The 24211-nt window shown below is 30.0% G+C and overlaps 1 protein-coding gene across 1 annotated transcript in view; it reads right to left on the reverse strand.

The window, feature by feature from the left end:
* LOC107448316 (uncharacterized) overlaps positions 1 to 24211 on the reverse strand; it is a 100633-nt gene that overhangs the window by 10253 nt on the left and 66169 nt on the right. The window contains exon 2 of the mRNA XM_016063467.4: positions 4548 to 4681. Within this exon, the coding sequence (XP_015918953.2) occupies positions 4548 to 4681 (134 nt within the window). The remainder of the gene's footprint in view (positions 1 to 4547; positions 4682 to 24211) is intronic.

The raw sequence follows: 24211 nt of genomic DNA on the forward strand, positions 1-24211 counted from the left end.
GAACCTACCAACTTATATGATATTTTCCTGGTTTCATATAAATTTAGATGCTAGTTTTTCAAATAGGATATAAATTCATTGTGCTGAATTTCCGGTTTCATACAAATTCACGTAATGCTACATTTTGTAATTTTATACAAACTGATTATGCTAGTTTTTCATATTTAACTTATCGAACTAATAATAACTAGAGAATATTACTTTTAACAGCCTTTTTAAAGTTTTAACTGCAAATAAGTATGAACTTTTAAAGGAAGGTTATTTATTAATGATGCTTGTTAATTGAGTTCTGAAAACATTGAAGATATAGAAAAATTATATTCCAAAATGTAATTGTTGACATTGCATTTTTAAAATAATTATTGTATAATAGCGTATTATATTGTATAATAACGTATTTTATAATTATGTAGTTGCTCTACTAATAATTTCATTTTATAAGAATTGAAGTAACTTGAAGCAAAATATTGCAAAGATGTTAAAAAAAAAAGGTTTTAGTTTTACAGGGAATTTAGGTAGCCTATCATAAATAAAAACGGCTAAATTATTGTATCTTTGCAAGACATTTTCTGGTTTCATATAAATTTAGATGCTAGTTTTTCAAATAGGATATAAATTCATTGTGCTGAATTTCCGGTTTCATACAAATTCACGTAATGCTACTTTTTGTAATTTTATACAAACTGATTATGCTAGTTTTTCATATTTAACTTATCGAACTAATAATAACTAGAGAATATTACTTTTAACAGCCTTTTTAAAGTTTTAACTGCAAATAAGTATGAACTTTTAAAGGAAGGTTATTTATTAATGATGCTTGTTAATTGAGTTCTGAAAACATTGAAGATATAGAAAAATTATATTCCAAAGAATACTCCCAAAAATGTAATTGTTGACATTGCATTTTTAAAATAATTATTGTATAATAGCGTATTATATTGTATAATAACGTATTTTATAATTATGTAGTTGCTCTACTAATAATTTCATTTTATAAGAATTGAAGTAACTTGAAGCAAAATATTGCAAAGATGTTTAAAAAAAAGGTTTTAGTTTTACAGGGAATTTAGGTAGCCTATCATAAATAAAAACGGCTAAATTATTGTATCTTTGCAAGACATTTTCTAATAAAATTTAAGTCAATTTAAAAACGAACTATGTAAAACAAAATAACAATGAATGTAAAGTCATTTTTATTGCTCATCCTTGAAAAAAAAATAAAAAAAAAGAATAAATAAAGTATGAAAAAGGAATGAAACACGATTTTAAATATTTAGTAAAAAATATGGTTGTCATTAAATTATGAATCTATTTCTCCATTTCTCTCTCTCTCTCTCTCTCTTTTTCTCTCTCAAGATAATGAATGAATAGAGTATGAGTGAATGGATAATGAATGAGTGGAAGGTAAATGACAATGAACGAGTATTTAAAAGAAAAGTTTCTTATAAGCGATACATAAAAATGAAGAAAGAATAAACAAGTTTATAAAATATTTCATTTGTAAATTTGTGTTCATTTTTATATTTATATATTTTTCTACAATTTTTACTAATCATCTCATTATTGACTATTCTAAAGAAAAGGAATGATGTTTCAAAATATTAATAAAAGATTTATTAGATACTGAAATAAAATGTATGATTCGCTGAGAAAAATGAATGACTCCATTAAAATGTTAAAGACGACATAAATTACACTAAACTATTTTTGGACGACTTAATCCATAACATAATGTTTTAATTTGGTGAGATTAATACTGAAGTAATACTTCATATGAATTAATTTTCGATTCAAATGCCTTTCTCCAAATACTGAGACTTACTTAGAAATTCCAACGATAGCAAATTAATTCTCGATTTTCTCTATGAAATATCATATTCAAGACAAAATTCTTTAATGGTTTATCTCTGAAATTTTGATAATATAACAAACGTCATAGCAAGTAATTAAAACTTAACAGCAGTAAACGTCTAGAATATGTAATGAATACATTCTAAACGATTCGACGTTTAAACCTTTTCATTTCGTTTTATAGCTTCGTATTTAAGAGGATATGCATGCACGTAAATGCAATGAAGTCGCGTTTAGAAACCTAATAACACATTTGAGATATATAATGGCAGATTTTGACTTCAGATAAATGAATTGTATTTTTAGATAGAAACGTTATTTAATGGTTGAATCGGGGAATGATAATGTATATCTATAAAAGCTTTAACAAATAGCTAACTGGATTTTTATGGGGCATAAAATGACAAATATATACTTTATATTGCGTAATTAATGTTTTTAGAACAATTCACAAAAAATAAAGTAATTTATCATTCAGAGACGAAAACAGCGACAGTTAAAGTAAAAAAACGAAATTTTCTTTTGCTTCTAACTATATCGTTTTCACTTCAAGAAAAAAAGAATAATTAGAATAATTCGCTTTAATTAGAAGAGTTTAGCTTTTTTAATAATTTAGTTTAAAAAAATAGTTTTTAATTGATAAAAAAATGATTTTAAATACATTGAATATCATAATATTTTTTGCATAATACTCATGAATTAAGTTATATGAGTTATTGAAAGCGTAATTTAGGTACGGTAAGTGTAAAAAATTTAAACATAAATTGTATTTAAGATTACTATGAAATTACCTAGCCCAAAAAAAACGAGCATTTAATAATTTTTGATCTAATAATCAGATTTTCGCGTACTAGAACTCGATTTTTGTGAATAAAGTGCGTACCTATATCGTTATACGGATCTGAGACGTGGACTTCAATTAAAAGGAATTCCGACTTTTTCTGAATATGGGTAAAAAAAATTTTTTTAACGAAAATTTTGGGTGCAATTTGTGAGGATGGACATAGAATGATCGGAACAAATAAAGTGATTTATGGTAAATATGTGTTACCAGACATTGCTACAAATATAAGAATAAAAAGAATCTAATGATCTGGACACATCTTAAAAGTGGACTGGGAAAAAAGTGTTAAATGATTATTAAATGGAGAACCAGAAGGAACAAGGAAAGACCTAGAACTAGGAAGAAAAAATTGAAGGAAACCTAAAATCATTAAAAACTTATTTTCTTGACTCACACTTATTTTTCTTATTCTTTTCTCATTCTAAGCTTATAACTTTAGATATTTAATTCAGAGTTTTGTGGTTTTCCTTTTTTGACACATACAGGGTGTCCCAAAACGGCCGCATAAACTTCGCACAGCTAGATTCCTCGTTGGGAGTACATAAAAACTGCCCAAAGAAGCGTTTCTGTACGATACATAGTTTACGAGAAAAATACGAAAAACAAAGTATGACATCACTGCCGGTGCAAGAAAAAGCACTTTATTGAACATATCAACAGAAGTATACTATGCACAATTTAAAGCAGATGTTCAAAGTGTCCGCCGTACATGTCGAGGCAGGCTTGAGCACACCGTAGAATGACTGTCATCACACGTTGCAGCATCGCGGGTTCCTCCGCTATCGATTGGACCCTATCTGTTGCCTGAACGGCTCTCCGGAGTCGTACTTGGTGTTTCTCAATGAGGTCTTAACCGAGTTCCTCGATGACATACCCTTGGCGACAATACAGGGACTTTGGTTCCAGCATGATGGGGCTCCGGCTCATTTCCGTGCTCCTATACGTGGTAGGCTGGATATGGAATACCCCGGCCGCTGGATCAGACGTGGGGGTCCGGTTCTATGGCCACCCTGTTCACCAGATCTTACACCGTTGGATTTTTTCCTATGGGGCCATCTCAGGGAACTGGTGTATCGAGACGTAGTGACAACATCAATGGACTTAGTTGCTCGTCTGCATGCTCCTTGTACTTCGGTCGACCCCGTGATGCTGCAACGTGTGATGACAGTCACTCCACGGTGTGCTCAAGCCTGCCTCGACATGCACGGTGGACACTTTGAACATCTGCTTTAAATTGTGCATAGTATACTGCTGTTGATATGTTCAATAAAGTGTTTTTTCCTGCACCGGCAGTGACGTCATACTTTGTTTTTTCGTATTTTTCTCGCAAACTATGGATCGTACAGGAACGATTTTTTAGTAGTTTTTATGTACTCCCAGCGAGGAATCTAGCTGTTCAGAGTTTACGCGGTCGCTTTGGGACACCCTGTATACTAGTCTGAGCAACGTTAGTTTCAGCTTTTTCCGAATTTCAAATGCAAGTTTCCCTGCATCTGAATTATAATTTTGTATAGTAAATATGTTTAGTAAATTATAACTTTGCCTCGAGAGTAAGACACTGTCAACTTTGGCGTTTTTTTATTTAAAAAAATATACATTAGACTAAGAGACACCCAAATTATACTTTTAAGAGTGGAAATCCCAAAACTTTTTAAAATAAAAAAAATCTTTTTATTGACTTCAAAACACTTTTTTTTATTTTCCCTCTAATAATTTACTAGACAAATTCCATTTTTTAATGCTTTACTTCATAGGTATGATACAAAATTTATAGCAATTTGGGTAAAAAAAAATTTAAAGTTTTTTTCATGCAAATTGTTGTTAGTGTAAAATTTATGCGTTTATTACTTACTAGACAGTACCTGTCCCACGTGTGACACTCTTTAAGGTCAGTTTCGTTAAAAGTGTAGCAAGGAATCACAGAACCTGCGCCATCTGGTGTGTACTTTCCACATCTGAAACACTTCAGTGCTACAGTCATAGATACTGCAAAAGAAAAAAAAATTGTTAAATATGTTCTCATAGTTGAATAATATTAAATAGCACTTGTATACACAATTGAAGCAATATGTTTATATGTATGTGTATGGATGGAGTTTTCTACACTAAGGTGCACTGCAAGCTATTTAGTGCCTATACTTCCGGGTAACTGTTTCCGGCGTTTTTTGAAGCCACTTGGCTCATAACGTGATCATTATGTTTTGAGATTATCTTGAGTAGTATTTCTTATATAAGTGTATTTGCTTAACTTACATTTTCCTTGCCTTTAAATTCTGAATTACTTATATCGATGAAAGAGAAACTGAAATAAAGTATTTCTCCCATTGTATAGCTTCCTCCTAATTATCCATAAAGTCACCATGTAGTCGAAAAAAGCGTGATATCATTTAGAGAGTATTCCTTTGGAAGATATTGATATCCTAATAAAGTTAGATATCCACCATTATACACCGAAGAGCCATTACATTATGACCACCCTCCATCTATGACAATGGACTCGCCCAGGTTTTCATGGTTTCTCACCCAGGAACAATGCTTTCATGGGGCACATTAAGACCCATAATCCTCATAGAACAATCCCTGACGTGTGTAAGCTACTTGAACACAGTTGCAGACCAGGTTCACCCCTTCATGGCAACAGTTGTTCCTGCGGGGGATGGTGTTTACCAACAGGATAATGCACCATGTCATAAGGGTCGAATCGTCGAGGAACATTCCAGTGACTTTCAAGTCATGTCGTGGCCCCTAAATTCACCTGAGCTTAATCCAATAGAGCATTTGTGGTCCTACTTGGAAAACCAAATTCGTGCTGCCACGCCACCCCCTCGCAATGTGAAGGAACTGCTGGACCAGTTGGTGAGCGCTTGGTACCAGATACCTCAGACTACCTATCAGCACCTTGTGGAATCAATGCCACGGCGGGTGCCAGCAGTTTTGAGGGCTAAAGGTGGTCCGACGTGTTATTATCAGGGTGGTCATAATGTAATGGCTCTTCGGTGTATAGATAATGATTAAAAGATTAAAAAACAGCTGAAGTAAAACTTTCTTTAGTTTTTTAAGATTTGTTTCTTCATAATTAACGAACTTAAAACTTTTAAAACGCTTCATGAGGGTTCTCGAAATAAACCTTTTAAGATTTGTCATTCATAGTTACACTAATCAGTATCATACACACGATACTGAATATTCCTATCATCCTCGACAATTATTAAAACTCGAGAAATCAATGGCGTCGTTAAATTTCGGTGCTAAATAAGATTAGGTTAGGCATTTTTCCAAACTAAATCACGCGAAACCGTTCAAAAGTGTCACCCTCACACGAGAAACTTTGCGGCTATTGATCTTTCCAACAACTCTCTTCACTTCATTTCTTAAATTTAATGGAAGATGTATAAATTATTTAATAAAAATAAATATGTCGGAGTTTGGGGAAAGAGTAACGTTTTCTCTATCGATGAGAATTTGCCGCTCGAATGAACACGTGACGGACGCAGAAATATTCTTCGAATTTACTGAATATGTTTCGTGCATCGAAACGCCCCTCCCCACCACAATTTTACGCACAGAGAGAAATTTAATTTGAATTTCAAGCAATATTGAAATTAATAAAAAAACAAGTTTACAAACTAATGATTAATCACTAAAAGTAAGATTAAACTAATATGTAACAAATTATGGGTTTTGGTTATAAACTTCAAAGTCTAGTTAAATAGTTTGAACGTTATGTTGGCTTGAAATATGAGCACTATAAATATTACTAATAGTTTAACTATAAATATTAATGTGAGAAATAACTATGTAAGAAAGTTTTTATTTCTCTCTCGTGTTTCTTTAAACTTCATAAGTGAATAAGAAAAATCAATAGTTGATTAATTAAAAAAAAAATGAACGCATAATACATAATCAACGTTTTACTCTTAGGCGCTTAATACTATTTTAATTACTCGAAATTATAACTTTTTAGTTGTTTTTTTTTAAAATGTTCATTTAGCAATTTTTTATTTTAAGGGGAGTCGGTTGGGATATACCAATAATGTGCTAAAACTGACCTTTTTTTGATGTACCTTTTCGCAGCATCTAAACAAGATCTTGCGTCAATTTATTTTTATAGATTATTTACTCTGTGATAACTATTAATAGATATCTTTGGCAGAAGTTTTTTTAAAATAAATTATGAACTGAGAATTTTTAATTTTTTAAAAAGTTACATCATTTTTGAGCAAATATCTTTCATGACTTAAAAAGTATTTTCTGAACGCTGAAATATTATCACAGCATGCAACTGATAAAATCTCAAATATCCCCACAAAAATTTTAAATCGACATCATAAGTAGTTTCTTAGGAAAAGTACGTAGAAAAAGGTCAATTTTAGTAGTAGTATTGATTTATGCCTCAACGTCCCCTTAATAACAAAATAATTTTTTCTCCTATATTACAATCTTTACTTGGGTATATCTTCATACCGTCTACGACAGTGGCACCCAATTTTTCCCAACTGCGGTACGCTAAATGTTCGACCATTTTTGGTGGAATTTTCGATTTAGTAAAAAAATTTCATTAGCAATTGTGAAAATGTTAACTACAGAAACTAGTAACTACTAATAGCTTTTTAAATATTTAATATGAAGAATTAAATGAATTCTTTCATTGTTTCATCAATAATAGTCTTAAAATTAGGTGCTATGCCAGGCGGTGAAACGTTTGAGTGAAACGTTTGAGGGAAAATACTAGTGCAAATATTGTTCTTACTCTTTGTTTTTTTACATCTTTTTTACTATATAGAGTGGCCAGGATAGTCTGGTTGGTAGGGTGTTGGACCCATGTCTAAGAGGCCTTGAGTTGGATTTCCTCCGGCCGAAGACTCCCTGTGTAGTAAATGGTAACTGCTGCACGTTAAATTTGTCAAGTCACAAAGCCCTCCATGTTCCCAAAACAAATTATACCACTTGGGGTACTGAATTGGAGATTGATCATTCTCTGATTTAGATCAAAATTACGATCTGGTATGAAAGAATGGGTATATCAACTAGTCCACTCTATTTGACGCATGTGTGGCTGAAGTCATAATCTTGGCCAAAGATAGAAAGATAGCGCCACTGGAAAAAAGGAAACGCACCCTCTGACTTAAATTCGCTTGGGATCACCTAGCAGATTTGCTGGCATTGGCAAGTGACATTAAAAACAAAAACAACTTCATAGATAAAAAAGTATGGCCAAAACTACCAGTATATGGTAAAATTTCCCACGTTTCTTTCTCTAAGAGAACAGCAAATAACTCGCGATTTTTACTAAAGTGTTTTGGTAATGATTTCGGTAAAATTAACAATAAAATATATGGTTTTATAATATAAAACCATATTTTATTGGTAACTTTTAATAATAGGTCTTAAAATTTGATTAAAAGCTTTCTTCTACAGTTAAAGAAAGAATCGCCGAATGGGAAATATTTCATCGTACAAGCAAGGCATCCGAAGTGTCACAGTAACAATTTTCCTTTGACGCCGATAAAGGCACCACCGAATTGAGTAGGTTTCGCCTCCGAAGGAAGGTACCCAATGAGCACTATTACAATTTTCCTTTGACGCCGATAAAGGTACCACCGAATTGAGTAGGTTTCGTCTCGGAAGTAAGGTACCCAATGAGCCACTATTACAATTTTCCTTTAGCGCCGATATCACCGAATTGAGTAGGTTTCGTCTCGGAAGGAAGATACCCAATGCGCCACTATTACAATTTTCTTATACGCCGAAACGAGTATTTCATTTCACAAGGAAAGTAATCGAAGTGTCACTCGCAAATCAAGATGATTTTTTTAAACAGTTTTTTAAAATTTTTGTTCATGAATTAATGTATGTAAAGCATTTTATAACTTCCGCATAAGTGGTGGAAACATAAATTATTAAAAATTTAAGTATAGGCAAAACAATTGTTAAAGAATCGCAGAAATTTCAAAAAATTCACGATAAATAATAAAGATGGAAAGTAATAAGATAAATAATAAGTTACTTATTAAACATTAATTTCTAACGAATTTTCATTAGAGTTCAAATTTAGCTTATAAATTGTTATTAAAAGAGATACTTGTAAACTACAACTCAAAGCGATATAATTTTTATTCCAATTTTTAAATCTAATATTTTAAAACGCAAATATTAAAGTGTCCAATTAAGAAGAAAAGCCTTAAAACCTTTTATAGACTTCGACTACGAAATGAATTTAACTTGGCGCTCTGGGTAAAAATTATAAAATTCGATTGTTTGTAACTTAACAATTACTTCGAAATAGTCAAAAGAAATTTTATATGTGATTTTAGAAGCAAAATAGTGTCTTTAAAAATATTTAGTTCGATTGACTAGTATGGGAGTTTTCCATGTTAGATTTGTTTACTTGCTGTATCGAACAATAAAGATATAAATTAGATATCAAAGTAATAAATTAAGGAATTAGGCAGATTTCTTCTGAGTTTACCAAGGTTATGGATATCTTTAAATCTTTTAGACATTCCAAATTTTATTGCTTTTTAACAATAGAAAAAACTCTGAATCTCGACAGACACAAAAGAATTCGAAATCTTTTTATCGAATTCTTATCTAGAGCCAATATCGACAATCGCTTACTATCGAAGAAGATTTTTTTGTTTCTTTCTTTTTTCGAGCTTTTGTCTTCTCCAAGTGTCGTGTCATGTGTGCCAGACTGTGCCAGTTATTTTCTGCCATTCTGTTAACATTAATCATCGGGAAATCATTCAATCTACTTCGGTCAGAAGTATACATTAAATATGATATTGTATCTGTTGCCATATGATGCTCATGAATAATAATAAAAATGTGAGAGGCTGATTTATTCTTAAATAGTGAGAATTAAGAGGTTTCCTTTCAATGAGTATTAACAAATTAATTAATGTTGATTGGTTGGTTTTACTTAATTAAAATTCAAAGTGCATTGAAGTTATATTTTTCTTACTCAACTTATTAAAAAGTTACAAAGTCATGTTTCTTATTTTTTTTCTTCTTATTTTTAAATCTACACATATCGTCATTTAAGGACTTGTTTTTTTTTTCTTTTCTTTGCCTTCGCTCTTTTTTTTTCTTTTGTGAATAAAATTTGTGCAACGTTTATGAATATTATTACTTTTCATTCCTTTTTACTCTTGTTGAATAAAAACATAAAAATAATCACTATAAAGACGAAGTTGAAATGACTTTGGTTGAAGAAATTTATGTCTATGACACCTGCTTTCCTTCAACATTGCATAAAACTTAGTGGGTTTTTAGAAGATGGCATGTGGTTTTATAACCACCAAAACTGGAAGAAAAATACTGAATGTAAAGGGGTGGACAACAACGCATATTTTAGTTCTTGTATAATACTGCATTTAAAATTCAATTTTAATTTGCAACTCTCGTTCCTTCATAGCGAAATATTAATTTTTTTTACGAAATTTTTGCTACATGAAATTAAAATAAAATTCAAAATAAGAATTTATTTTTACTGCAAAACTAGGTTTCATAAAGAATGTTTTCTTTTTAAACTGCTAAACTGAATTTTTTTTTTATCGACAGATAAAAAAAAGACCATTCATGGTTTCGTAAAGCATTTTTTTTCAATAGTTGTACTTAGAACCGCCGTGGCTCAAGGGATAGAGCATTCACCTCCCAATGAGGTGACCCAGGTTCAAATCCCTGCAGTGGCTGGTTTAAACGAATTCTGATCCCGGCTCGCCCCGACCGCAATGCTGACGTAAAATATTTTCAATGGTAGATGGGTTTTGGGTGGATTAGAATCCCTTTGCCAGTAGGCTAATCGTAAGAGGTTTTGCGATGTTCCTCTCCATGAAAACACAAATACGAGTTAATCCCATCAAATTATCCTACTCGAAAGCTAATTTGTCCCAGTGCTTTATCCAAAAGGTTCCTTGCCTTCTGAAATGGGTTCAAAATTGCGAGGCTACGAAGTTGAACAATGATAGTCGTGAACTCAGAATTGGGCCGGCTTTTCAACACTGGTTAAAATAAAATAAAATAGCCATTTGATTGTCTAGAGTTGATATTCTATTTTCTTAACTTTGCAGGGCATTTTTATCTTTTTCTGAATAATTAAAATACGTTAACAAACACATGTTATGAACGCCAACTACGAAAAAAAGTTTAATTGAAGAAATATGAATATAAAATTGACCTATAATGCATTCCACTTCGATGTTATTTAGTTTAATGTAGTATCAGTTGACATTTCTTTTTTTGTCGTATGCCTGTCTAGGCAGTTGGGGTGCGACTGTTTCTGTTTTTCAGTGGCGCCATCTATGGCCAGGAATTCGACTTCTGCCACGCCATTCGCACAACCCGTTTAAAGGGCGGGTTACATTCACACACAAAGGAGAAAGGACATAGAACACAGAGAGAGAGAAAGAAACATTCATGCCTTGCCCGGGATTTGAGCCCAGGACCTTTCTGATGCAAGGACAGTTCCCTGCCCATCAGTTTACATAATATAGATAATGAAAATTTATATTTATTTCAAATGAAAAATTGTAAATTTATTTTCGGTCAAATATTGATATCATGCATTCATATTTGACCAAATATTGACACATGATATCAATATTCATCATCTAGTATTCATCATCTAGTACCATCAATATTCATTCATCATCAATCAGTATCTTCATTCTTATCATGTAGTAAAACAAAAATATCAGTGGCTAAAAGAGAATGATAAAAATAGCTTCACATTCCAAATAATGGAAAAGCAAAGCTTCGTTGTGCGAGGATTAACCTCGATTTTGGATCATGATTTCAAGAAAAACACGTTTCAAGTTTATTTAAAGCAGTAGAACATGTTCATATTATGTCAAAAAAGTGAATATCATGAATAACTTTTGATCTAATAATTGGATTTTTCACGTAATGAGACTAAATCTTATATATGCTAATTAATTAAGCGAAGATTTTATTTTACGTTATGAAATCAAACACAAAACAAACACTTTTTTGTCGGATTTGGATTCTTGACTCTCTAAACATGATAATAGCCGCAATCTAGAAAATAAGATTCCAGTGCTCCAGTAGGAGTGCATTCGAATACTTGAATCTCTTAATGTTTATTTAATTTTTTGCGTAATTCGCTCCATCTCGAGAACTTTTTAACCCTTTGACGCAGATGGAACAACAGTGTCCCGTTTATAAATTTTTTTTCTGGTGCTCTAATTGACAGCAAAAATATATTTTGGTATTTTTTAATTATAAAAAAGAACAGTCTAATAGTTACTAAAAAATCTAATAATCGGAATTATATTTGTGCTAAAATACAATAGTAGTCTGAAAATTGTTTTTTTTTCATTCATATTCAAAAATGTATCAGTAATTGATTTTGTAAATTATGTAAATTTCAGTGAGGAATAACTGTTTCTCTTAGATCTAAATAACTGAAAACAAGAGCAAATTTGAAAAAATTGCTTGCAAGTTTACCTTTAACGCTGAAAAATATACCGGTGTTTCATGCTGTATTTCGTTATCACAAATTATTGAAATGCTAAATATAATATTTTTCACTTATTTAGATTTAAATAAATATAAAGAAAAAAATATGAAAAATACTCTTAATTAAAATTCTGCTTTAAGTAGTTTAGCGAGTCGAAAATTTTTTGAGCGCAGTAATAAAATTAATTTTCTTAAAGATATATCTAATATAAAATAATCTTTAATAATTATTTACTATTTTGTTTAATAATAGTAAAAACATTTTAAGTTGCAAAGCTTATAAATGTTTTTGGAATGCTAAAGTGTATAATTTTAAATGATAAAATGCAAAATTTGGACGAAATTGATCGAATAGTTCTCGAAAAATCAAAATTTAAATATAGGATTTTTTTTTCAATTGAATAACTTAGAAATTATTTGACCGGTTTCGTAAGCTAAAATATTGCCTGTTTTAAACTAATTATGTGTAAAATTAGCTACTCGAAGCATTAAGATTCAGCATTATTGCTTAAATATCCAATCAATAGATCAAAAGTTATTCAGGGAGTTCACTTTTATGCTCACTGTACACATTTTAGAAAAACTCTTAAAATTAATTTGGATTTTTCACTGAATCTAAGTTACTGCAGATTATAAATATAGATTAGTATTAAAAAATTTTCATCATGCCCGTAGTTTTAAAATAGTGCTTGTTAGTTAAAACGGAACTAATTTACATTGTAGAAATTTTAAATCTTTCAAAAAATTAAGATAAAAATATTAAATTTAAATTAAAATTACGAACAGTCTAACATCCATTATAATAAGCATGTTTATTGAGGTACGAGAATTAAAAGTCTTAGATAATCCTCGATAATTCTACAAACATATACCTGATTTCACTTAACAATTATAAAATAATATCTGTTATTTAAAACAAAACTAATTTACATTGTACAAATTTTAAATCCTTCCAAAAGTAAGATAAAAATATTAAAATACAATTAAAATTGCGAACAGTCTAACATCTATTACTCTAAGCATATTTATTAAAATGCGAGAATTAAAAGTTTTGGTGAATCCTCTATAATTCTACAAATCTTCTGTAATTCTACCTGATTCTTTTTTTCTCTTGTAGCCTTATCCAGTATTTTATATATCTTTTATCTCTCAAGTTTTAAACTTAACCAAATTAAGAAATCTCCGACAGAGGAAGATAAAATCGCTAAATCTTCGAGTAAATTGACGCTAAAATTCAAAGCTAGCTTTTTCTTTTCGGTAATTGACAAGCATTACTGTTAAAATACTCAAGCTATTTATTTCCCTTCTTTTCATTTGTTTTAAAAGTCGTTCGCAAAGCTTAGAGTTAAATCGAGGATTTCACTTAACAATCGGCCATTAAAATAATGGAGTAGTTTATTTCGAAACTTTTAAGGATTAGAATGGATCGTAACTAGGTGATGTAATTCTTGATCAAAAGCAGTGCATTACGTTAATCTTGGTAGTTCAAATGCAAAAGAATATTCTTTCACTTAAAGCGATTTTTTTTCTTCGTTTTACGTTTAGATGTATGTGTAATCAATGAATTAAACCTTTGTTTCGTTCTTATTTTTAGTGCCACAAAAATGCACCTTGAATTTTTTACTTTGTTTGAACTTATTTTCCACTCATATACAAAAGTAACGAAGCAAACACATATTTGTGGGTGACTGAAGAAAAAGTAGACTAAATCAGATGAAATTTTAAAATATCCGACTTAGTCAAAATGAGCAATTGAGACGAAAATTTCGATTTTCCTTCTTTTTATTATCTATATTGGAACTTTGTACCGCAATAGGCTGATCCTAAACACACGGTTCCCAGTAGAACACCGAAGTTAAGCATCTCTAGCTGCAGTTGGTAAGAGGGTGGGTGATTACTTTGATCAGCCAATGTAGGAACCGAGGATGCGCGGTATCAATCCTTATTAAACTGTTCTACCGTAAAGTGCTCGACTTCGCGCACAGGTCGTTAGGCTACCAAAGCGGAAGAGCCATCCCCTCTACAGAGGATCGAAATTACAATGGCATGTTTTCGGATCATTCTCAAGGACCGTCGCCAATAGCCCATTGTGCAGCTCTAGTGCGACGTAAGTAACCTACCATATTGGATATTTAGTTTAATTCATTTTCTTTCCAAGACCCTTTAAGTGTTTGATCTCCAAGTTTTTGAAGTGAAGTTGAACTTCTTTTTTCGCATGCTGACAGATAAAATCAAAATTGGAAATCTCTTCATTAATAAATAAATTATTTAATGTTTCAACCTTTTATTTGAATGAATTATATCCTTAAAACTAATGAAATTCATTTTCGGCAAATAATTTTCAATTTAATAAATTTTTTGGTGTCTGAATTTTCTTGCATTTTAGATGCATTTTCTGAAAGCATGGAAATTTCTTTACGCTTTACATAGAGTTCTTTGAAATTTTGTTGGTTGGTTTTGTTTAATGTTTGCGATGATTAGAAGAAAAATTTAAGGTCTGAGTCTGAATTCGTTATTTTTATCAAGCTTTAAGAATGAGTATTAAGAATTTCCTTTAAAAACTCAATATCAAACAATATACTTAGTTTAATTTCATTGCCTTTCTGAATTTAGTTAAAATTCTGAATTTAGTTAAAAGAAGATTTTAGTTAAATGCGGGTAATTACGTTTCAAAATCATTGCTGGTTAATAAAACAATTATTGGAACTCCTTTTAAACATCAGCGGAACACTTTTTTGGGTACTGCTGGTCCATGAAATTATAGCTTATGAGCAAGTTGGCGATGTATTTTCCACATCTGCATACGGCGTGCGAAAGTTGTAGCGTGTGCAACTTACTTGCCGTGACTGACGTATTTCAGAACTTTTGTAAAACAAAAAAGTTGCAACTGATTCAGATTCTAATATTTACTCCTTTTTAACGTGTTTTTTTTCAGCAAAAAAAATTGTTTATAAACAAGCAAATTCACACGAGTTTCTAAAAACAAACTAATGCTGTTTGTGGTTTCGAATAGGACATTTTTCGCACAACTCTAAGACATAAAACCTGAAGAGGATACTAAATCCATGCATAGAAAAAACGATTCCCAGAAAAAATAAATACATTTATCTCTTCCGTTTCGTAGACTAAATTCAAAGGAAAGCGAAATAGAATAAATATATAAACCTCTTACGAAACGAAGTCCCCTGAAACTTTCTTTGCAAAACTTTTTTAAAGGGAAAAATCGGATGTTACCGTTTTACTGCAGTTCATCTTTGAAATACTATTACTTTTTTCTTTGTTGTTGTTTTGGTTCGTTTTAGGCTTAGAAAATAATACGAAAAAAAGTTAATTCGAAAAAAAAAAATGAAATCAACTTTTTGAATTCAACTATGTACAGATGAAATACTAAACAGATTGTGATATTAGATATGTTTTAATGTTTATTTATAATAAATATAAAGGAAATTTATTTAAAACTTCCACATCAGATATTTTTTTATATGTTAACATGATTAATTCGATTTTTGACGTTTACATAGTATTTTGTTTGTCCTTGTCACTGTTATTTTGAATCCCTTATAACTCCTGAACCGTTGGCACTAGGGCTTAGAAATTTGGACATTGACTGCGACAATTCTAACCCCTGATTCGAATTTTTTTTTAATTATTCTATCTCAGAAAAATTTTTGAAAAATTATTTTTGGTTTAACAAAAGCCATTGTTATAAATAAAATTGTAAACGATTCTGTTTAATATTTTATCTTACGTTCTTCAATAAGACCAATCTTGAGACGATCAGACTAAATAGTTTAGAAGTTATAAGGGTTTTATGTACAAAAAATACAAATTTATACGCATCTGACAACGCTACATAAACGAGTGACGCATTTTTTTTTGTATTTTTTTCGCTTAATCGAATTAGAGTATGCACAATATACTAACAAATATTTTAAAAGTTGCAAGAGCTTTCATATATAAAAATACTACTTTTGCCATATTTTAGTACACTTTTTAGTTTGCTCTCTAAAAACGCCAAGTACATTTTCCGATGAGATTTTTTGTATTAAATCGAGTGAAATAAAATTTAAGTTTATGGGATTAATAGTTTCATTAAGGTTTTTTTAATAATAAGTGCAATTCAAAAATATTATATTTTCATACAAAAAAAAAAATCAAAGTCGTCTTTTGAATTATAAATTCTTTTGATTCGTGTTTGGACTCACTCGATTAAATGAGAAAAAATACATATGAAAAAATACCTTAATGATCTGAATAGCAATGTAAGATACTTAAATATGTGAACAACAAGGTACTTTTGCAGAAATATATTTATCACTATTATATAAAGGGGAACTGGCCTTGCTTCAGAAAGATTCTCGGTTCGAATCTCGGACAAGGCATGGATGCTCTTTCATTCTCTGTACTATCTGTCCTTACTGTGAGAGCGCCTCAATTACACCTTAATACGCCTCAATTGATTAATGTCAACCCAAGCAGACATTGAAAAAAAAACTATTATGTATATATAATAGTTTTTAAATATTTTTTTAATTAAATAATTTATTTTTTAAATAAAAGCTAGAACAAAAATTTATTTTTTAAAAGTATAAACAAAACTAACATAAAAAGAAACTACAATATCTACAGAATTATGGAACAAAAGATGGCTACATTATTTATGCTATGCATGTGCTTTCATAAATTTTATTAGTGAGTTATGGGCAAATATTGAAAACAGTAAATCTCGTTTTGCGAAGAAATTTTTAAACAGAAAATAATATAAGCAAGATTGACACCCATAAGCTCCGAGACTTTATTTCGCATCAGTGAATTTGCGTTTATTTTTATTTTACGGACTTGATCGATAAAAAAATCAGCGTTTTCAATATAAAATATTAAAAAAAGAATCTTCAGAGTAGCGGACACGATAGATAATGCCGTTATCTTTAATCTCAATGTAAGAATAATATTTTCTCCTGTCTCTTATAAAAATAATAAAAATGAGAATCCCTTTAGAAATTTCACACTAACTTTATGAGAAATAATAAGATTATAGTTTTAGCTTTTTCCAAAACCGTGTTATCGGATCTCACGGCTTTAACAACGCTTTATTTGGAAGGATTAGAAGGTGGGGCCCATCGTCATTATTTTATGCTGAATACTTAGAAGAAAAAAAAGTGTCCTTTGGGGGTTTTTTTGAGCCCCAGAAACAATGTCAGCATCATTTAGTTCATTAAACGTAGTTCTTATCCTTCATAAATTTTTGATATATTCCAGAGAGAGATTTTGCCTTTTTACTGCCTATATACATCTATGGATTGTTTTGGAAAAAGATTAGTTGGAGGAAAGCAAGGAAAATCCTTTTTATCTCGTATTTTAATATTCTACATCACGGGTTCTCACAGATTCCTCCGTGGAACCCTTGGGTTCCACGGAGGCAAATGCTCCATTAATTTTGACTTTAAGTATATAGTTTATTTCAATATGCATACATTAGTTAAATTAATTTAGAATTATTGGCGTCAATATTAGTATGGTGATTTTTCACTTTTCTCCTAAGCAAATCAGTATCACTTTTTCTATTGCTTCTGACTTAGAATACATCACTAATTATAGTTGATTTTAGTTTAATTATAGTTGATTTTAAACTATTTACTTTAATAGAAACTCAGTTTAAAAGAATACTATGATATAAGCAAAATAAATACATAGTATCAGATAACTTTTGAAATATTAATTTGATTAAATAGTGTACAAATGCCACCACATTACTATTGCTCATTGGATTTATAAGACGTAACGAATAAGAAATTATTAAATAGTAAAATACGTGCAATAAGCTTTAATCAAATAGAGCTATAAGCTAGCAAATATCACTGATGTTATTTTTAAAACATGTGAAAAATTGAATTTATATTTATATTTTAAAAAATGCCTAACGCTTAACCAATCAGAAAATTGCATTTCGCTTTTCACACATCCCGTTCGAACGGTTTGTCGAATGTTCTAATGTCGATAGTGACCTTCCTTGTGTTTCGAACTATCTCTATGCCAAATTTCATCGCTTATGGTCCGGTGGTTTAGGAGTCTACAAAGGACACATACTGATAGAGATATTCATTTTTATCTATAAATAGATAACCCAAAAACGTAATAGCATAAAAACGTTTTCCATTGCTGTTGCACATTTTTATTTGTCAGAAAATTACATGATATGACCCAGTTTTCTCACAAAAGATCCAGTATTCTCTGATTGTTATAAACATGCGATTAACAAAAATGATTATTTTTGCCTGCAAAATATTTCTTTATTCTTAAATTAAATTTATTTACTGGTATTAATACAATAACTTTCATCATTTTTTAGTATTTCTGTTTTACATTTTACATTACAACGTTTATCCGTTTTACATTACAACGTTTTTAATTTTGATCATTCTTCCAAATTAAAGGATTCAAACTGAAAGTGGTGCTAATTTATTAAAAATTAATACTATATTAACTTATTACGCAAAATTTCATGATAAATTTAAATGGTGTATCCAAACTTATGAACTGTTTTGCAAATATTAAGCACTAAATAAGTTATATTTAGTTTTATTATAAGCTTTATGTGAAGCTTGAACCATTTAACTTATTAAATTAAAGTGATGAATGCAAAAGTGTAGAACGTTAGTAGGAATTATCTTTCCAAATAATTACTAAATAATGTCACACTATTCTTAATAACGTTTAGCGAGATTTTCAAGTAATCAAAAATAAGAATGTAATCATAATGATAATCGACTAAGGTTACGTTATCATTCAACTTAGGTTTAAATTTTACCCCAACAAAATCGGGAATTAAATCTGTGAAACTGAATGTGTGCTCATATAGTAAAATTGAATACTTACCAGCAAAATTAACAAAAATTATCTCGATATTACACTACAAATGAGTTTTTATTTATTATCTATTTCATAACATTATTTTTTTTTTATTATAACATTACTCATTTTTTATTATAAGATTTTCAGTTTTGTTTATTAATCAATATAAAAAAATAATAATGACCTTTGCATTATTTTTATTATAATATAAATTGTGACTTTAGTAAATCCGTAATAAAACTTTAGTAATTATCCCCGTGTAAACGTAATATTTAATGATAGAACTTTTTTTAAAAACATTAACTATAAATTCGGGTACAATGAATTTAGAACATAATAAAATTCAGGATATTTTTCAAAGCTAATAAATATCTCATAATAATGTTAAGGTTACTAATAATTTAGTTTAACCAATACAAAAGATAAGGGTATTAACAAATCAACCATTTACGTAGATTTATTTCATTAGTTAAGGTGGCAGCGAATTTCAATTTACCGGAAAAGTAATGGGCACTGGTTTTTTCTACTTAATCATTAACAAGCATTAAAAGCTATTCCAAAAGTTTGCTGTTAAGCTTTTACGGGAAGCTTTAATTACATCCTATAGATTTTCATTCCATATAAAAGCCTCTTTTAAATAGGATATTAAGGTTTAACCAGACACTTCGTAATCGAAGTTATTGCTTCTGTCTCTATATCTACACTGAAATGAAGTCTTTTATTTTTATTTATTTCTACTCATTGGTGGCAACGGCTCTCTTAGAAACGAAGTCTTCCATTACTTTTGGCTTTTGATTTGTTCCTTTTGTTTACTTTTCTTCCTCACCTTTTTCGAAGTGTTACTAAACAAGTAAACTCTTCGAAAAAGGAACTTTATCTTTCAGAAGACGTTCTAAAAAAAGTAACTTTACTGCTTTAACGTCTCTGAGTTGACTTATTTTTTTCTTCATCTTTCCTATTTTTGAGAAGATTTATCAGCAGCTGAGAATGATTTCTATAAGAGAAATCACATAACGCTTGAAGTAAGTTCGAAAAGTGCAAAATCGCGTTGAGTTCCCAATTTTATCAGACGATCATTCGTCATTAAAAAGAACAATAAAGATCTAGGTTAAGAACGTTAAAACGTGATTTTGTTCTGAAAGAAACAGCAATTTTCTCAAAATTGATTTTAAAACGGTGAAATAAATGATTCCGTATTATATTTATCGTTCTAGACGTAAATATCTATATTTCAAGACAAATTTATAGACCTGGAACAGAACAATGATTATAACGGAAAAGAATGATTTCATCATATAGTAAGTTTAAAATGGTCGTAAAATGCATTAATTTATAACAAAACTTTTAAGATAGTATGTAATTTATCTATATTGTTACATTTTTTAAAAGAAATGAATGTGGCAAAAAATTGTTCGTATTATAAAAGTTGAAGTTGGAAGTAACTTTCTAACCTTTCAAAAATCCTTGCTGACTTTCCCGTATCTTGTAGGATTATTTATATCCTTCTCAGATCCGAATTTGTCTTACTTAGCTGCATGAATATATATTTAGCGGCTCCCAAAAAGTGTTCCATGGAACCCCAGGATTCCGAAGAAAGGTCTCAGGGATTCCGAGAGTTAGAACTTTTTTTAAAAAAGTCGGTAGTGAATTTTGAAACTTAAATTATATTAATATTCAATTGGGTATAATATAGCCAACGTCACAGGTTGTGTTGTTCCTACTAAATTTAACCCATGAACGGCATTTTCTGCGAGCCTAACTTCAAGCCACAAATAAACAAACGAAGTGTTCGATTGTTTAAATAGCTGCTCGCCAGATTTTATTGCATTATAAAGAAAAGTTATTGAAACTAAATACAACTAAATAAACAACAACAACTAAAACAAATAACAACAACTACTAATAACAATAACTAAATAAACAACAACTAAATTCCATTCGTTTAGCATTGCGTCATATGTTGTTCCTACTAAATCGAAGTAGTTGTGTTTTCTTCATATTATACCCAATTGATTCTTCAATATTTATTTAATAAATATTTCAGTTGTTTTTATAAAATTATTTAATCGGAATACTAGCGTAAAGAGAAATAACAAATTAAAATAAATAAAATTCTGACACATAATATATTGAAGAAATTAGAAAATAAATATGCATTTGTAAAATGTTGCACATTTATTTGTAATTGAAAAAAAAATACAACTTTAACAATAACAAAATATGTTTCTCTGAAAATTATTCTCAATTTTTAGATTAATGTTTTTTTCATTTAAGCACTAACCATGTTCTGCTTAGTTTATTCATTTTCAATTATGCAAATGTTACTGTTAAAGTATATAATTCAGTTATTTCATAGAACAATTAGGTATTTTTACGAAATAACTGGAGCAGTCAGTTAAAGTATATAATAAATGAAAAATTTCATACTTTACCTAGTTATTTTATGGAATAATTATGACCATTAAAGTGAAAAATAAGCAATTTCAAACTTATTTTGTAAGTTAATTGATCATAAATAGCTATAAAATCTTTCAAAAAATACAGTTTATCGATATTGCGGATAATTAATTGATTAAGTAGTTAGGAAATACAGATATAATTTAAAATTAATATATAATTTATAAATACACCGTTTAAATTATACATCTAAAAGCAACGGAATGAAGCTTACACACACACACGTTATTGCAAAGCAGCTATGAGCTGTTCAAAACTGACTAATAGCAGCCTAGAACCGGTCTAAAGAACTTTCGAGTGCCGTGTTTCATACTTTAACGATCAAGTTATCGTTATTCTATAAAATACTAATATTAAATCGTAGAATTCAACTATTTGTTACTTTAACTGACTTGTCTAGTTATTTCATGAAATACTTAGTTGCTCAATAAAATAACAGACTTCACACTTTAACGGTAATATATGCACCAGAAGACAAGTCAAGAAATTGATCAGATGCTATTCTAGATCTAAGAATTCAACTGTGCCAGACTTAAAATCTAAAACGATAATTGACAAAAAGAGAAAAAATTGCATTCTTCTTATTTAATTTTTTTTTAAATAATTAGTTATATCTTTCCTTGATTAATGTGTTCGCAATTGCTAGTAAATTTTATTTCTGGAATAAGAGTTTCATCAAAAGAATGACGATCATTTAGCGTTCCGTAACCGAAAAAAATGGGAAACCACTTAAAAGGAATTTAAATTATAAATACAAATAAAAAAATTTTGGAAAAATTTTAACGGTTTAATTTTACTTTTTTAGTTATTCTTTTACTATTACCCCAAAACATACATTTTTAGCGTTTTTCGTATCTTATAGGAAAGTTTTATTTATTTTATTTTTTCATATTTTGGACGTGAAATGAAATCCACTAGACTCCAATAATAATATATTTATATGCCCTAAAACTTTCGAATAGGTTACATGAAATTTAGTATCTTTCTCATATTTTTTTATTGTAATTAAATACTCTATAGACAATCGCTTTGTAAAGACATACAGAAAGAAAAAATGATCTTGAAATATTAAATTTAAGTGATAAAATTGTACTAAATGTTGTGCAATATACTAGTCGCTAGGTCTTATGAGATTATTAAAAAATGTTCTGTCTGTTTTCTGGTAATTCATCAATGTAACTTTATTGATGTTGTCTGAAATGTTTACGAAGACCATAGAGCAGTGAGCGTCAAAATATGAGGATCTCCCTGGAATAACTTTTAATCTCAGAATCGGATCTTTGCGTTCTAGGATCAAATCTGAATGTTTCTAGGAGGAGGTGTCCTCAGATATGCCAGTTAATTAGTGCAGGGGATATTAAGTTACGAAATAAGGCACAAAATCGAACTTTCTCTGAATAAACATAAATTTTTTTCCAACGGATTTGGATTTCTAACTCCCAAAATATAGAGGATGGCCGCAATCTGAACCAAATAGTTTGGTCAGGAAAACGATCCAAAGTTTGGACCTCTTAATACTAATTTTATTTTTTGCGTATTTTTCCATATATCGAGAATTGTTTGAGTGAATGGAAAAATTTGTGAGCATAATTGCAAAATTTGTTTATCTAAAAATATTTCCATGCGAAATATAAATTTTAGTAAATATTTATTATTTTTTAATATTTTAGTTAATAATAATCGAAAAATTTTTGATCTGTAAAGTATACATATTCTTTACACTATTTTAAAGTACGTTATTTTACGTGGCAAAATACAAAATTTGAGCGAAATCGGTTGTATAGTTTCAAAAAAATCACATTTTAAAGTATTTAACTAACATTTTTTCTACTATCATTTAATAAAATAATAAAAAATAAGGAATGCTTGCTATCATTTATTTTTTGTAGAGAAATTGTTTTGCTTTGGATAAACGAATTTTATAATAATGTGCAAATTTTTTTTTTATTTCGCTTAAAAAGTACTAGAGAAATGACGAAATGAGCTTAAAGTAAAATTAACATTAAGTGGTCCTAACTTTGGATTGGTCTCCTGACCAAACTATTCTGGCCGTATTTCCCAGTTTGCGGCTACTCCCGGTATTTTGGGGGTTCGAACTCTGAATCCGTCGAAGAAAAAGTTATGTTTATTCAGAGAAAGTGCAGTTTTGTGCCTGATTTTGCAACTTAGAATATCGTCTACACTGATAAATTAGCATGTTTGAGGTCACCCTCTCGAAATATTAAGATTGATTCCTGAACTTGAAAATCCAAAAATTGGATCAAAAGTAATTCAGGGTGTTCCGTTCATATTTTTGCGCACGGTACACACCCATAATCGTAACTTTTTTAAAACACTGGCTGATAGGTTCTGGATTGACCGGGTGGCTGAGCAGCTAACGTGCCTGACTGTGAAGCTAATGGTTGCGGGTTCGAATACCGCTCAGGCATGGATGTTTCTCTCTGTGTGCTGTTCTGTGTTGTGTGATGTGTGAATGTGGCCCACCCTATAAAAGGGTATATGTGGCAGTGTGGCGTGGGTGATGTTGCTCGTCTGCATGACTTAGGTGCCCACTGGGTAACGTTAAATGAGCAACACTTCCGGCATCTTCCGAAGTGAAGAACGAAAGTTCAGTGCCTGTCGTAGAAAAAAAAAGACATTTTTTGGCATCACTATTGAATAACCTAAAGATTACGGCAAGATTATGCTGTGGGCAAACATTTCTGCGTCTTATATTCAAATTGAAAA

The sequence above is a fragment of the Parasteatoda tepidariorum genome, chromosome 2, assembly GCF_982258835.1.
Source record: "Parasteatoda tepidariorum strain Cologne lab strain chromosome 2, Ptep-v5.0, whole genome shotgun sequence".
Lineage (NCBI taxonomy): Eukaryota > Metazoa > Arthropoda > Arachnida > Araneae > Theridiidae > Parasteatoda > Parasteatoda tepidariorum.